Below are 14842 nucleotides of genomic sequence, written 5' to 3' on the forward strand. Positions count from 1 at the left end.
TAAAAACGTGACTTCTAAGTCTACTTTTATATAGAGTTTGGAACCATGTAAATATTTCACAAAGTCAAAAAAATGAAAACAGAAAAAAAGCAAAATTGAATGAAACTGAACTTGAACCTAACCATGTAACAGATTGACACATGACTATGTAAAGAATTCTTCTAAGAACTTTACACACAGTACACTGACTGTACACCTTTTGTACAAAGAAGAAACAAACCAGCAGTCCTTGGTGGATGTCTGTTTCCAGATCTGGGGCAGGTAAAGCACAAGGCTAACCAAGGACATTGTGTTCCCTGGTTTTGAGTCTTTACTCCATCATCTATTTGCTGTGTGACTTTGGGCAAGTCACTTAACATCCCCGTGCTTTGGTGTCCCCACCTATAAAATGGGGCCTTTTAACGGCTTATATCTCATACTCATAAAATTGTTGAGGGAACTAAATAAGTTAATATATGTACAGTGCTTAGACAAGTGCCTAATAGGCATTAAGTGCTTAAAAAACTTCCTTGTTCTAAACCACCACTTTAGTTTAATATTTATCCCATTTTAGGTAGTTAATGTCTTTGCCTCTAGCATTCCTCCAGTCTCGATCTTTTAAGCACTCACAGAGCAAACCCATGTCAGTTCTATTTAGTCCTAACTCAGAATGGTGCTTAGTAAGTGCTACTGAATGACAGCAGTCAAAAAGTCATCACAGAACAGCATGAAAATGTTCTCTACACTGAAAAGCTTAAACACAGAGCTGAGTAATAAATGTGCCCATTATGATTAACTCTAGGTCTTGTAAAAAATCTCTGGAATACTCCTAGGTTGTTTTTTGTTAAGTTTCAAACTGATACTTAACGTTTTAGAAAAAGAAAGCAGTAGTGTATCTAAGGCCCACTGGTGCCAGCTCAATCCATCAGCAATTAGATGGCTTACCTGCCTGATCAACTTCTGGCCCACAAGTCAAAAGTTTTTCTTGAAGAAGAAAGAAGCATTAAAAGCAGCTTTTGTATTCTACCCAAAAAAGTCTACATTCCACAGACGGGAATCTGGGAAACTTCTGGAGTTGATATTTTGGAGAAAGTGATGATATTAATGAAAAGTCTCTGGGGAAACAAACAGTCCTGCTCATAACAGCATCCAAGAAGCTCAACCCCCACAGTAACTGCATTTCAGCTCTAAACTAGGACCTCGGATGATCTGATAACAGGAGATCTGGGTTGAAAAGCGTAAGGAGTGAAGCCATTGTTGTACTTTTAATGGAGTAGGTTCCTGTGTCTTAGCACTGAGATGAGATAAAGTAAAATATAGTTTTATTTGTATGTTGTTATTTTAAAAGTCAGATCTAAATTCTTATTTTAAAACACACCATTCTATACTCTATCCACTAAAATCTTTGGGGAACTGCTGATCTATGCAGTATCCTGCGGCATAATTCTTTATTATTTGCCCTGCTCACATACGCATTCTGAGAATCATGTTCAATCAGTCTCACCTGAAAAAAAAAAAAAAAAAAAGCATCTAATTTTCTGCTTGTAGAACAATCCTAAATTACTTTTCCAAAGGGAAAAATTAAAATCTCTCAGTAAATTCCTTTGGAAAAGAATCCATATTCATTCTAAAGATATTTATGATTATTCAAACTAAAATCTATGCTTCTTTTAAAACTACATTCATAAAAGTCATGGGGAAAACAGCTCTAAAGAGCAATATTGGAACAAGCTGGCTACACTGAATATGGACTGGAGATTACACAAAATATTTTATCAACACTAAACTTCCTGATTTTGACCATTATGCTACAGTTATGCAAGAAAATGTTCCTGCTCTTAGGAAATATATACTGAAGTATTTGGAGGTAAAGGGCTATGATGTCCACAACTTTAAAAACAGATCAGAAAAAATAAGTATAGAAACAACAGGCAAAAGTTAAAGCAAATGAGACAAAATGTTAACTATGAATCAGGTTCTTCGTAATATCAATGCAACTTTCCTGGAAATTTGAAATTATATCACTGCAAAAAAAAAAACTCTGGTCACAAGAATCTATCCTTGCTGTCTGGACTTACCTGTCTCTCGCTCACTCGAAGAGGGCCGAACACAATACATTGGATCAGCTTAGCCATCAACATCAAAACACAGCAAGCAGTATTGACTAGAACCTGTATACAAACCAAAGAAAGAAAGATTGTTTCCTCCTGTTGAAAAGGAAAGCAGCTCTAAAACTTTGCATTAGGAATTCAGCCATCATTCCTAATGACTGAACCTTTCTAGTCCTATCCCAGGACAAGATAAGTAATATCTAAAGGGGCACTTTTATAAGGTGGTATGGGTAGGGCTAAGGAGGAGGAGAGGCGCCAGTAAATTCAGAGGCCTGTCCTAACATATACCTTCCAGCAGGCTGCGTTCCCCTTTAATCTGAACCAAACTGTGTGCAAACTTTGTGCTGTATGTGTAAATCCATATGTACCTTATCAACTGTGGAAATCTCCTATGTACATCATTTCCTGCATTAAAATTTTGATAGTCTTAATGAAGTTTTCTAGAAAATGAAGTCATTATCAACAGTAAAATCCAGCACCCAAATACCCTGCCCAACAAGTAGGATGTGGGAAGAGAAGGGTGGATGGTCACAAAAGAGTCACAAGAGCACAGCCGGGAGTGGCTCAGCGGTTGAGTGTCGACCTAGGATCCAGGCAATCGGGATTCGATTCCCGGTCAGGGCACATGCCCGGGTTGCGGGCTGCAGCCAATCAATGACTCTCATCACTGATGTTTCAATATCTCTCTCCATCTCCTTTCCTCTCTCTGAAATCAATAAAGATATATTTAAAAATAAATAAAAATTAAAAAATAAAAGACTCCCCGTGTTTAAAAAAAAAAAAGTCACAAGAACATGAAGAATTGAGAACCAAAATACATATGCATATTTTAAAATGCATTGTAATGAGATAATCTGCCAACTAAAAGGTACTCTGCTTGGTGTTAGCCTTAAAGTCAAGGTTCTGGGACATTAGAGGGGAATGGAACTGAGAAATCAGGAAGGAGAAAGAAGCAAGTTGACAGGAGGGGCTGAGAAACGAAAGGCAGCCGTGAGACACCAAAGGAAAACCAAGGCCTTCTTCAACAGGAGGTGGGGCATTACAAAAGGAAAGAGTGGGCTATCCCTGACCACAAGGCTAGTGTGGCACAACACATTACTGATGCTCAAATGATTTTTTAAAACACTGCATGATCCAAAAAAACCAAAAGAACCTTGATAAAGATAGTAAAGATGACTTTTATTAGAGCAAATGAAAATGAACGCCAAGTCAATGTAAAAGGTTGCTTCAATCTTTGATTCACTAAGTTTACATGAAGGTGGCCATATTCCTCTTTCCAGATCATTTTCCCCTCTACTTTTAAAAGAAGTAAATAATTTTGGTGGGTTTTGTTACAAAAAGGGAGGGGAGGGAGGGGAAGAAGGAAGGAGGAAGAGGAGGAGAAAGAGGGGCAAGAAGAGAGCAATATAAGGAAGCAAGCTCCCTAAGATCTTTTCAGGTTCCCTTTAGTATCTCACACCATCCACCCTTCAGTAGAACAGCCCTGATTCATTAGAAAAATATTAAATTATGTTTAGTTCTATTCTGCCTGCTTAATGGGGCAAGGAAGTGTGTGACATATTTTTAAAGAACCGAAACAAAAATAGTTCTGCTGAAAATAGAAACTCTTCTGGTAATTAAATCCTTCAAATAACCAGGAAAAAAATCCCAAATTAGTTATCCAAAACATCCTATACCCCTAACTTAGGACTCCCTGTGGAACAGCCCCATTCAAAACATTCCAACAAACAGCTTAGATCCTAATTTTCAAGGCGATGAAATGTGTTAAAAAGACTCATCTCCATTGTGCTTCTAAACCAGTCAATGGGAATCTCACTCATGTTAATTAAGAAAATCATCCAAAGACAAAACCACAACTACAACTCCTCAGGCCACATTACCCAGCTGAACAGGATTCTTAAAATCAGCCAAAAGTACCCTAACCTAACTACAGCATACTTTTAAAAAAGAATTCTTCCTGGTTTTGCACATAGGCACATGAAATAAAGAAATAAATTCAACACATTTAGCATCTACACTCAAAGAGCTTTTAGAATCTACAAGACACAGAACTTGGAAAACATCTAATAGAGCAGGCAGGCAGCTGTGTGAGCAAAGGAAATAAATCAAATTTAGGGTTGCTTAATAGTTTCTCTACCCAAAACAGCATTCTCAAACATCTTCAGCTACAAAACAAAAAATAAAGTATTATTTCCTATTTCTCAGTTAAACTTTTTAAAAGAAGTTTTTCTAAATTCAAAGAAAGGTATAAAAAATTTTGTACCTTTGATTTTAAAAAGCCCCAAACAGAAAGCCCTCATAATCCAATCACCCATATATTTTTTTAAAGCCTCACCAAATGCCTTTTATTAGTCTACACAAAGTAAAAACATGGCCCTGAGCAGCCTGTAACAAAACAGGGTAGATCATACTGACCCAAGGAACCCCCACTTAGGCATACAGGCCTTTACTCTAAGGCCTCTTGAGAAAATTTCCTGACCAAAATAGTCCTACCTAAGAAAACAGAAACAAAATTACAAGGTAGTTTGACCTGCGAGAAAAAGAAGGGTGATAACAAATGGATTAGCCAAAAATACCTTGAAAGGTATTTTTGATCTGGTAAAATGCTGGCCACCAAGGGGCATTGTTTATGAGCTTGTGATGAAATGTGGTTAAACTACCAGGAACTGCTTCAAGGACATGATGAAAATGGGTATTTCTCAGTCTATTTAACACCAGCATTAACTACCACACCCCCAATGCACCATTCGTCTGTCTCCTCCCTTTAAGGACAACTGGAAAGTATTACTTCTCGGAAGGCTCCCAGTGACAAGTATAAAATGCCAATAAAATTCAAAGAAGCATACAAGGGAAATAAATGAGATTATGTACACAAAGCACTGAGTACACAACTAGCAGTCTCCTTCCTCCTGACCCGGAAGATTTTCCCTATTTTTTTAAATTGCTTGTTGAGGCTTATATCCTATTATTTATGAGTCAGTCGTTTTCTTCAGCTGCTCCAATATTTATGGAGCTAACATTTTTCTCAATTTTCTTTGGAATATGCAACTCATAAAGATTCAAACCTAGTACATTACTTTCAGTTCAGAAACTATGTGATTAGATGAACATGGGCTCTTCAAAGCAGGAGTCAGCAACTTTTCCTCTAATGGGCTATCAATTAGTAAATATCTAGGGCGACACTCTCTCTGCCACATATTCTTCCTTCAAAAATGTAAAACTCATTATTAGCTGACAGACTGTAAAAGAATAGGCTGGGCCTAACAGGCCACCACAGTTTGCCAATCTCTGCTCTAAATGGTCAGTTTACTTTTATCCATTTTTGTTTCCAGTGATTTTTTCCCCCCTTGAAACTTCTATTTAAATTATTTCATTTGCATGTAATTAAGTCAGATTTGCATACTATTAAGTCATTGTTTCATATTTCTATTTCACCATTTTACCATGTCCTCTGGCAATTTAAGAAGCAAGTTCATACAAAGTGAGGGGTGGGGACAGGGGACGCATGACACGACAGGAGATCATGAGTAAGAAAGATGAGGTGGAAAGGCCAAAACACATAAACAATTCACAGCAATGATGGAGTGAATCCAGAGGTAATGTAATGGAAGGGACATCTAAAAAGGAAAAGCAAGTCTAGAAATGAGCAACAAATAAAAGCTATCTGGAATGAAGCTTTCAAGTGAAAGTTCTAAAAAGACACGAGGAAACAAGTTACCATGTCAAACCTGAGTATTTGTCAGTATAAGAACCCTGGCGCCTCCTCTCCAACCTATTCTCAATGTCCATGCCAGAGGGCCACCTGGAGTGACTTCCTCGGAGGGAGGAGGTCTTAGGTCACTACGTCTCCTGACCTCTTCCCATTCAACATAAATCCGTCTTCCCCAATTGCTGCCTCAGACAACCCCGAGAAAATCACCTCCTCATGACAGCCCCCCCCTCCACTGAAACCTATGACCCACAAAATAATGTCCACACCCCTTAGTGCAGCAGGCTAGGTTTACATAATGACATGAGCCCGCGCCCCACCCTCTCCCTCATCAGTCTCCCCTTATGCGCCTAAAATGGCTTTGGACTTAATCAAAAGAAGGTTCCGAAGCTCCAGCCCTCTCCCTCGAATTGATCCCCAGGTAGAGTCTGAGAAACTACATTTTACAAGTACCCCAGGGGATACCCCAGGTGAAAACGAGCCAAGCTGCCAGAGGCCCACACTTTGAGAAATATACCTTCAGAGGGGTTGCTGCCTCTCCCTTTCTCTCACAGCAGGGTCGCTTTTCCCACCTCCTGAGTCTCTCCTTCACCTTCCCGACCAAGCTCACTCTGAAATCAGAGGAGCCACCAGAGATTTAATTTAACAGTCCAGTTATGGACCTGTCTATATATACACTGTTCATACGCCACTCTGAGGCTCTTTTCTCTACCTGGAATGCCCTATGCTGCCTGCTGAGATCCCACCCATCTTCCAATGCGGGGTTCAAGTACCACCTTCCAGGCATCCTTCTTTCCTAGGCACCAGTTTCTCTTTCCTCCAAACTCTACCATATTTTCTTTATATGTCTATTATCTCTTATCAAATTCTGCCTTATCTGTATATGGGTTGCTTTTGAGAATAGGGGGGAAATGTTCACAGCTGTGCCCTCCAGAGTGCCCCAAATAGTACCTTTGAAAGGTTTAAATTGAGTTTATTAATCAAAAACCTCCTGAGATGCCATTAGACCTATATGAATCTACATTGTGCTCTACAAAGGTACGTATTAGAGATTCCAATTGCCAAACAATAGCTAGCAGGATTTGCAAACTGGCAGAAAGATCAGTTTTTGCTTTGTCTTGCTTGGTTTTTAAAAATGGAATCTGAATGTCTTTGGGCAGGGCACAAAAAGGATCCATTTCACAAAGGCCCCACTGTCTATTTACCCAATAATGCTGTCTGTCCCTCCACTGAGGAGGTCTTTGAGATTGTGACTCCTACTCAGCTATGAAAGCAAAAACTATGTAATGGGCGACAAGGAAAATTTACAGTGCACACATGGAGGGTCTGAGAAACCAGGGCAGGCCAAGATGAAAGTATGAAAACCACAGAGAAACGGTGGAAGAAAAACAGTAAGATCAATTGAGAAAGGAAAAGTGTATAAACAGATAGGAAGAAATGATAAACTTGCATGACTGCTACTGAAAATGCTAGGAAGGGAAAAAAACTTTTCTTAAAATTAATAATCTTCACAGAAAAAAATCAACAGGCTTTGTTTTATGAAAAGTTGTGCTATCCTTGAAATTTGAACATGGGTTTTGTTAACAACAACAAAAACCCTGCTAGGAGAAAAAAATCATTAAACATTACTCATAGTTATATAAATACCGTAGTGGTTCCTTCTCAAAGGCTTATCTATAACCTATACTTAAAAAATATCTCAAAAACTATAATCTGAACATTTGGCAAAAGCACCCTTCACATCACTTCAAATTGTTTACCTGCTAACTCAAATGCAAAAACAGATCTGAAATTAAGAGAAGTGGATGGAGTTCTTTCTTGATTTGGTACAGTACCCTGCAGCTTAACACAGAAGTGGAAGAAGGGAACTTCACCCCCCACTACCTTCTGCTAATCTCAGAAGGACCAGAAGACTTAATCCACAGCCCACAGGGTTCACAAATCCCACTGCTTCCTGATGAAGCACAGCGGGATTAATTATAACAAATGAGTTGCCTATCATCTATATACTTGGAATATTAATCTCAGCCATTTACAGCCTACTCTCAACCCCAAATGGGAGCTTGCAAACCGAGGCAAGACCCAAGACGCCACAGTAAACCCAAGTGGCATAGGCTTAAATCCTGGAGCAAGTTTTCTGACCACTGTGGGATTTATATAAGAGGCATTCAAGGCCAAGGCGGTTTTAGCCAGAGTAACTGTTGATCTGTCCAGGCTGAAATGATGTTCTGTGTTTTAATAAGCGAAACCAGCATTTATTATGCCTCGTACGTGGTGCGTATCGTGCACCGGCAGACGCACTGGAAACCTGCTGGAAAGCGCATCGCTAACAGGAGAAATCCTGAGCTGAAATGACTCGCAATGTTTTGTTGTCTTCAGACATCAAAGGAAACCGTCGTGAACCATCACGTAAGAGCAACAGGAAAGGAAGCACGGTGTGTAGGTTTGTTTGACCCAAAGAGGGCAATCAAAGACTAAGTGGCAAAAGACAAACACCACCCAAAACTTGTGGGAGACGGCCTCTCTCCGAACAGCAATGTCCAAGCACACCCTAATGTCCCCGGTTCTCCCCACCCCACACCCGAACCCGGCCTGGCCCTCTCCGCTTCGCTGAGCCCCGCTGGTCGCAGTCCCGGGCTGACGACTCAGAGAAGCCCCCCGACTTTCATTAGGCCCCCGCGGTTTAATCAAAGAGCCTGCACCTGACGGCCGAGCCCACTCCTCGGTGGGGTCCCCTGCTCTTTGGGGCCTTCCGGTTTCCTCCGGCGAGGTGCCTCAGACACCCCCACCATTAATCCCCCACACCACCCGCCTAACTCCCCCAACGGCGCGCGTCCCCGGGTCCCCGCGCGTCCCCCGCGCCCCGACCCCTTCCTCCGGCCCTCCCCTCCTCACGACCCCCCAATCTCCTCAAGACCTCCCCGATCTCCTCCCTACCCGCCCGCCCGCCACCCCAACACCTCACCCGCTCCCCCAGCTGCGCGCTCCCGGACGCGCCCCCCCCCGCCGCACTGCGGGGTCGGGGGGAGGGGACCCTCGCCCCAGCCACGCCCCCCACGGATAATGGGTGACATGGCGGCCCCCGCCCCCCGCCCGCCCCGCCGCGGCCCGGGCAGCCTCGCTCACCCACACGAACAGGCTGTCCGAGAGCAGGTACTGGGCCACGTCGCGGACCCCGGGCCCCCCGGCGCTCGGCGCGGCGACCGCGGCCGCGTCCGGCTGCACCGGGGCCGTTATGGGCTCCGGCTCGCCCGGCGCGCGCCCGGCCTCGGCCTCGGGCTGGCTGAGGGCGCGGTAGGCGCTGAAGATGGTGCCGAGCAGAGCCAGGCCGCTGAGGCCCGTGTAGGTGCGGAGGCTGGGCCAGGGGAAGCGCTCCAGGAAGAGCAGCGGCATGGCGGGCGAGGCGGCCTCCAGCCCCCAGGCCTCCCCGCGCTGCGGCCGGGCCCCCGCGGCGGCCTCGCGAACGGCGCCCACGGGCTCTGGCGTCGCTACTGCCGCTGCCGCCGCCGCGCCGGGCCGGGCCGGGCCGCTCCTGGCCGCTCGCGCCGCTCCCGCTGCTGCCCCTGCCGGCGCGGAAGAGCCTCGGCGGGCTCGGAGCGGGTCGCCGCCTCCAGCAGGGTGCGGGCGGGACGGGCGCGGGGGCGCGGCCTCGGTCCCCCGCCCCCAGCGGTCGCGGCGCCGCCTGGCCGGGTAGGGCCGCGGCCGCAGGCCCTGGGTCCCAGCGCCCAGCATTATCCTCCGCCGACCGCCGGCTCCGCCGGGCCGCCGACCCAACGGACACCCGCCCGGGGCCGAGCCGTCGCGCGTCACTCAGCCCCGACGGCGCTGACGGGGGTCGAGCCCAGGCCGCGTGGCCCCTCCGCGGGTGACGCGGGGACCTGGGCCCCCAGGCGTGCGGCCGCTTCAGTTCCTTTAACAACCCCCCCCCCCCCCAAGCAGGTGACCCTGAGCCCCTGGGGGCCCAGCAGCTTCCCCGGTGGCCCAAAGAGGGGGAAATAACAGAGAATAGTAGAGACCTGACCCCGAAACAAAGGCTATTATCGAGTCAAATCTGTCACCAATAAAAGATTGTCAAGTTTCTGTTTACTAGTAGCCTCGAGCAGAGCCTGAAACGAACATGATTTAGCAGGAAATAAAAATGTTTCCCCTCATTCACCAGGTAGGAATGTAAAATGGATCAGCTACTTCGGGAAACAGTCTCAGCTCCTGAAGTTCAACGTGAGAGTGGCCATCGCACCATAGCAATTCCACGGCTGGGGCTCCACCCGAAGAAAGGAAACCACCTCCGCGTGAAACTTGGACACAGGTGTTGACGGCAGCATTATTGTAACAGCCAAAGGGCGGAAACGACCCCCGTGTCCATCAAGGGATGAGTCCACAACTAAGGGATCCAGTGGCATTTCACTCGCCGTAAAAACCAGTGAAGTACTGACACGTGCCACACCCCGGGAAACCGTGAAAATACGTTAAGTGAAAGCAGCCCAGACCGAAAGGCCACAAGTTGTGAGTCCGTTATGTGAAATTTCCAGAATAGGCAAATACGTTTACAGATGCAGAAAGTACATTGAATGGTTAGGGATGGGGCTCCATGGAACTGGGGGGATGGGGGAAGCTAAGATTTCTTTATGAAGTAATGAAAATGTTCTAAGATTGTGGCGATGGTTACACAACTCTGAATATACCCTAAATCATGTAATTGCACAGTTTAAACGGTGAGGTATATCTCAAGGTATGAGTTACAGCTCAGTAAGGCCACTACACACACACAAAAGGGCTACCAAGCAAAAGTGTCACTTGGGGGTTTTATTCCTCACTGTCCCTAAGGCCTGGAACAGCACCTCGCCCAGAGTGGGTGCTCAGTAAAGATTTATTGAATCTTACAAACTTTCGAAAGGACTACATTATCTTCAAGGTCTTTTATGCCTCATATTCTAATCCTAAAAATCTATTAATTAGAAAACAAAAACAAAAAAACTCTCTCAAGGTTGTTGCCGTCCACTTTAGAATTTTTAGAAACATCCTGTTAAAGGGCCTTTGATGGAACACAATTCAGCTCTTGGCTGGAAGGGGGGAGAGTGGTTACCACACACACACACACACACACACACACACACACACACATTTTTTATATGAGGCCTATATGAATATTAGACTCCAATTCTCTTTGGTCCTCTCCCCACAGCCATTTGATTATAATGCTAAACTCTTAACTTTATTGGTAAAATAAGGCTTTATTTTGAAAAAATGATGGTAACTGTCCAGGGAAGTACGTGTTCTACATTCTCTGAGTCCCCATAACTTCTAAACCATACTTTGAGATGATCTATATTCAACCCAAGTCACAGTAGTTACAAAAATACACCAAACTTGTCCTGTCAATGAGGAACTGCTGTTACTAGACCTGCCCTTCTAAAGTCAACTAATACTTCAATACTTCTGCTTCTCTGTACTGGGTCCTACTCCATGGGGGGGGGGGGGGGGGGCGGGGGCAAGACACAGAAGGGATGAACAGTGTGCCCAGGAAGGCTGGACCATAGGCTTGGGACTACCTGTCAATTGAGTCCCAAGGCCCAAGTGTGGCAGGAAGGCAAGGTGCCAGACTTTAAAGGGCTGGTGAGCTTGGACAAGGAGTACCTGTGGAGTCCACCACAGCTAGAGCTCTCCCCACCTCCACCTTCATTTCAGAGTACCATTTATGCCTTCTGGATCGGTTCTTATGAAACTTGGGTAGGTCCCCCACTCCCAATGACTGAGAGACTGAATTTCCTGCCACATTTGTGAGATGGTGGCTGCTTTGGTTTGATTTAAAAGAAATGTGTCATATAGACAACAGTATGGTGACTACCAGAGGGAAAGGGGGGTGGGGCAGGTAGAAGAGGGTTGAGTGGGGATAAATGGTGACGGAAGGAGACTTGGCTTGGGGTGGTGAGCATACTATACACAGATGATGTATTTCAGAATTGTATACCTGAAACCTATATAGTTTTGTTCATCAGTCATCCCAATTCAACTTAAAAAAAATGTGTCATTTCAAACAAACCAGAGTTTATGTGGAGTAAGATTCACAACTAGATACATTATTGCTATTTTCATGTTTTAAAATACTTGAAACCTTTCATATTCATGATCTCATTTGATTTTCACCATCCTGTGAGAAAGGCTGAGTAGTTTTGTTGATTCTCAGCATCCTATGAGGTGAATTTAGTTGTCCAATCCAGTAGCTGTAAGTGTACTCCCATGGAATTCTGGTGTTTCCCTAGTGGGATCAATGTGTTCCACTACAATATCCAGCAGATGAGGGAAAATAACCAACTTCTCACGTTTGAATGGAAAAAACCAAGTTAATGGGTACCTTTCAGTTTTTAGCTTTTCTTTCATAATTTTTCATAGCTCTTTGGTGTCTGCTATAAAATACATAGGTAGTATAATTTTCAGAACTTTGTAGTAATTTTATCGGGTTTTGTTCAACTTTTGTTCAGATAGAAAGCCTCAAGACTATGGTTTTATCACAAATATATTCTCATATTTTGAGAATTGTTTCTATTTAAGATGCTGAAATTAATGTACACAGGATAACATAGGCAGCAAGCATGGTGTCATAGAACATCATGACTTCCAGGCAAGTTTGCGGGGGGGAAAAACTATGAGTCCACACTCTCTTTATGGATGAAGAAACTGAGTCACCAGTGGTATGACAGTTAACACTATTGTGTGACAACTTCTAAATGCCTCTTCAGGTTCCATATGCAGTGTGACCCCTTCACACTGCAGGATACTGAGTCTGCCTGCCTAAGAGCACTTCTAACACACACAATGGAGGACTGAGGGGAGCGCAACATTGGTGTGCCAGGTCTTCAGGCCCCTGCTGTTAGGCGGAGCTGCCTCTTCCAAATGGCCCCTGGCAATTGACACTGAAAAAGAAGCCTGCAGGATTTATAATGTCATACTAACCGTAGCCACACGAGTAATCACAGAGTCATTGTTTTAAGTTGTTTTAATTGAAATGACAATAAAACTTAAACAGTGACCATTTCAATCAAACTTTTACTTTACAAATATAAAAATGTAACCAAAACTTCAGTTTCTTTTTATACATTTTCTATAAACTTATATGTGAAAAGTTAATATGAGAAAAATTGAGTCCAACTATAAATGATGCTTGTACTCTAGGATGTGAACACAGTAACCAAAAGTTTATAAATGTAGTGATCTTTCCCTCAACATTTCCCCATTTATCTCTAGTCTCACAATACAAGCCATTACTAAAATACAAACTACACCTAAACTGGCTTAATCTAGACTTACTTAGGCTTTAGTCTGTTTTTTCACCAAAACAAGACTAATAAATATAAGCTAATACTAAAATGTCTTTTATGGCTCAAGTGAAAATTACAGTATTATGTTTCTCATCATGTATTTGAACAACAAAAGGAAACTGAAGTGAGTCCAGTTTAACCCAAATAAGTGATAGAAAACAAATAGAATCATTATGGGAAATGAAACCTTATGCTGCAGAAGCTGACTTGCATTACAGTCAAAAACCACTAAGCCTTCTCTGGCCATGAGAGGTACAAAATTGCACACTCTCTGAAACAGTCTTACTGATGGGCACATACTGTCCCCAACACTATAATCCAGTAAAAATGTTAAATTTGAGGAACTCTAATGTGGAAAACCTACTCTATCATCATCTCAAGTGACTGAGCAGGTACTTAAAAAAAGGCATGGCTCAGCTGTTGAGCGTTGACCCAGGATCCAGGCGATTGGGGTTCAATTCCCAGTCAGGGCACATGCCCGGGTTGCGGGCTGGATCCCCAGTTGGGGGTGTGCAGGAGGCAGCCGATCAATAACTCTCTCATCATTGATTTTTCTATCTCTCTATCCCTCTCTTTTCCTCTCTATGAAATCAATAAAGATATATGTTTTTTAAAAAGTCATTAAAAATCTGAGAGCATGAGTCACATCATTTAAGGGAATTTTAAACTGCTTGGGGGCCTGCTGAATCTAGAGGGCCTCTACCTCTCACTTCTAACTAATCATGGTAGGAAAAAAATAGACTAACTTGTTTATTTTATCTAAACAAAATGCTCCCTTAATGGAACTGTTAAATATCCTAAGTAATAACTGAACCACACAATACAAGTTACAAGATAAGACAATGATAAAAACTCAGACCTGCTGTTAAAAGTACAAATTCATAGAATTATCATATGCCATTTTAAGTATTTTTTTAAAAAAATTCACAAGTCTTCATCACTTAGGAAAAAACACACAAATTTCATTTTTCTTCAAAGGGATGTCAAAGCTAACTAAATATGATTTAAAACATTTGAGTAAAATTTTTTGTTTTTTTTTCCTCAACCTACTGAATATTTCCCAGTACTTTAGTAGTTTTATATAAAATATACACTACTTGGATTACTCAGTGAAAATAACATGGCAAATACTGTAGTTATACAATACAAAAGAGCACTCTTATTTATAAACAAACCTAGAACAAAATATGTCAAAAATATGTCAGTCAAGAGTTCATTTAAATGAAAAACTATTCAGTATTGCCCGGCCAGCGTGGCTCAGAGGTTGAGCATCTAACTATGATCCAGGAGATCGAGGTTTGATTCCCAGTCAGGGCACATGCCTGGGTTGCGGGCTCAATCCCCAGCAGGGGACATGCAGGAGGCAGCCGATCAATGACTCTCTCATCACTGATGTTTCTCTCTCCCCCTCTCCTTTCCTCTCTCTGAAATCAATAGACATATTAAAAAAAAACAAAACCCTCTTCAGTATTTAGCATGTAGAGAATTGGAATGCACAGTTTAACACTGTTCTTGAAGAAGTGTGATTAAGAGATTACTTAGCGTTAAACTGTGCCCTTGAACCCTCTTCGAATGTGTAGGAACACATCAGATTTAAACCTCCCTATTTCATTCCAGAAACCAGAATAATAATGTTGGGGTACAACTACAACTGACGAGTTCAAAGGCAGTTTTCAAAATTTGTGTGTTATGAATTTTACATTCAAAACCAGATATCTTAACTCTAA

General features: G+C 43.1%; 1 protein-coding gene across 1 annotated transcript in view; it reads right to left on the reverse strand.

The window, feature by feature from the left end:
- Positions 1-9229, reverse strand: part of AMFR (autocrine motility factor receptor) — a 30112-nt gene extending 20883 nt beyond the window's left edge. The window contains exons 1-2 of the mRNA XM_087827300.1: positions 8926-9229; positions 2058-2150 (exon numbers count right to left, since the gene is read on the reverse strand). Coding sequence (XP_087683426.1) covers positions 2058-2150; positions 8926-9192 — 360 coding nt within the window. The 5' untranslated portion in view covers positions 9193-9229. The remainder of the gene's footprint in view (positions 1-2057; positions 2151-8925) is intronic.
- Between the last annotated feature and the right edge of the window lie 5613 nt (positions 9230-14842).

The sequence above is a fragment of the Miniopterus natalensis genome, chromosome 18 (assembly GCF_054644295.1).
Source record: "Miniopterus natalensis isolate mMinNat1 chromosome 18, mMinNat1.hap1, whole genome shotgun sequence".
Classification (NCBI taxonomy): Eukaryota; Metazoa; Chordata; class Mammalia; order Chiroptera; family Miniopteridae; genus Miniopterus; species Miniopterus natalensis.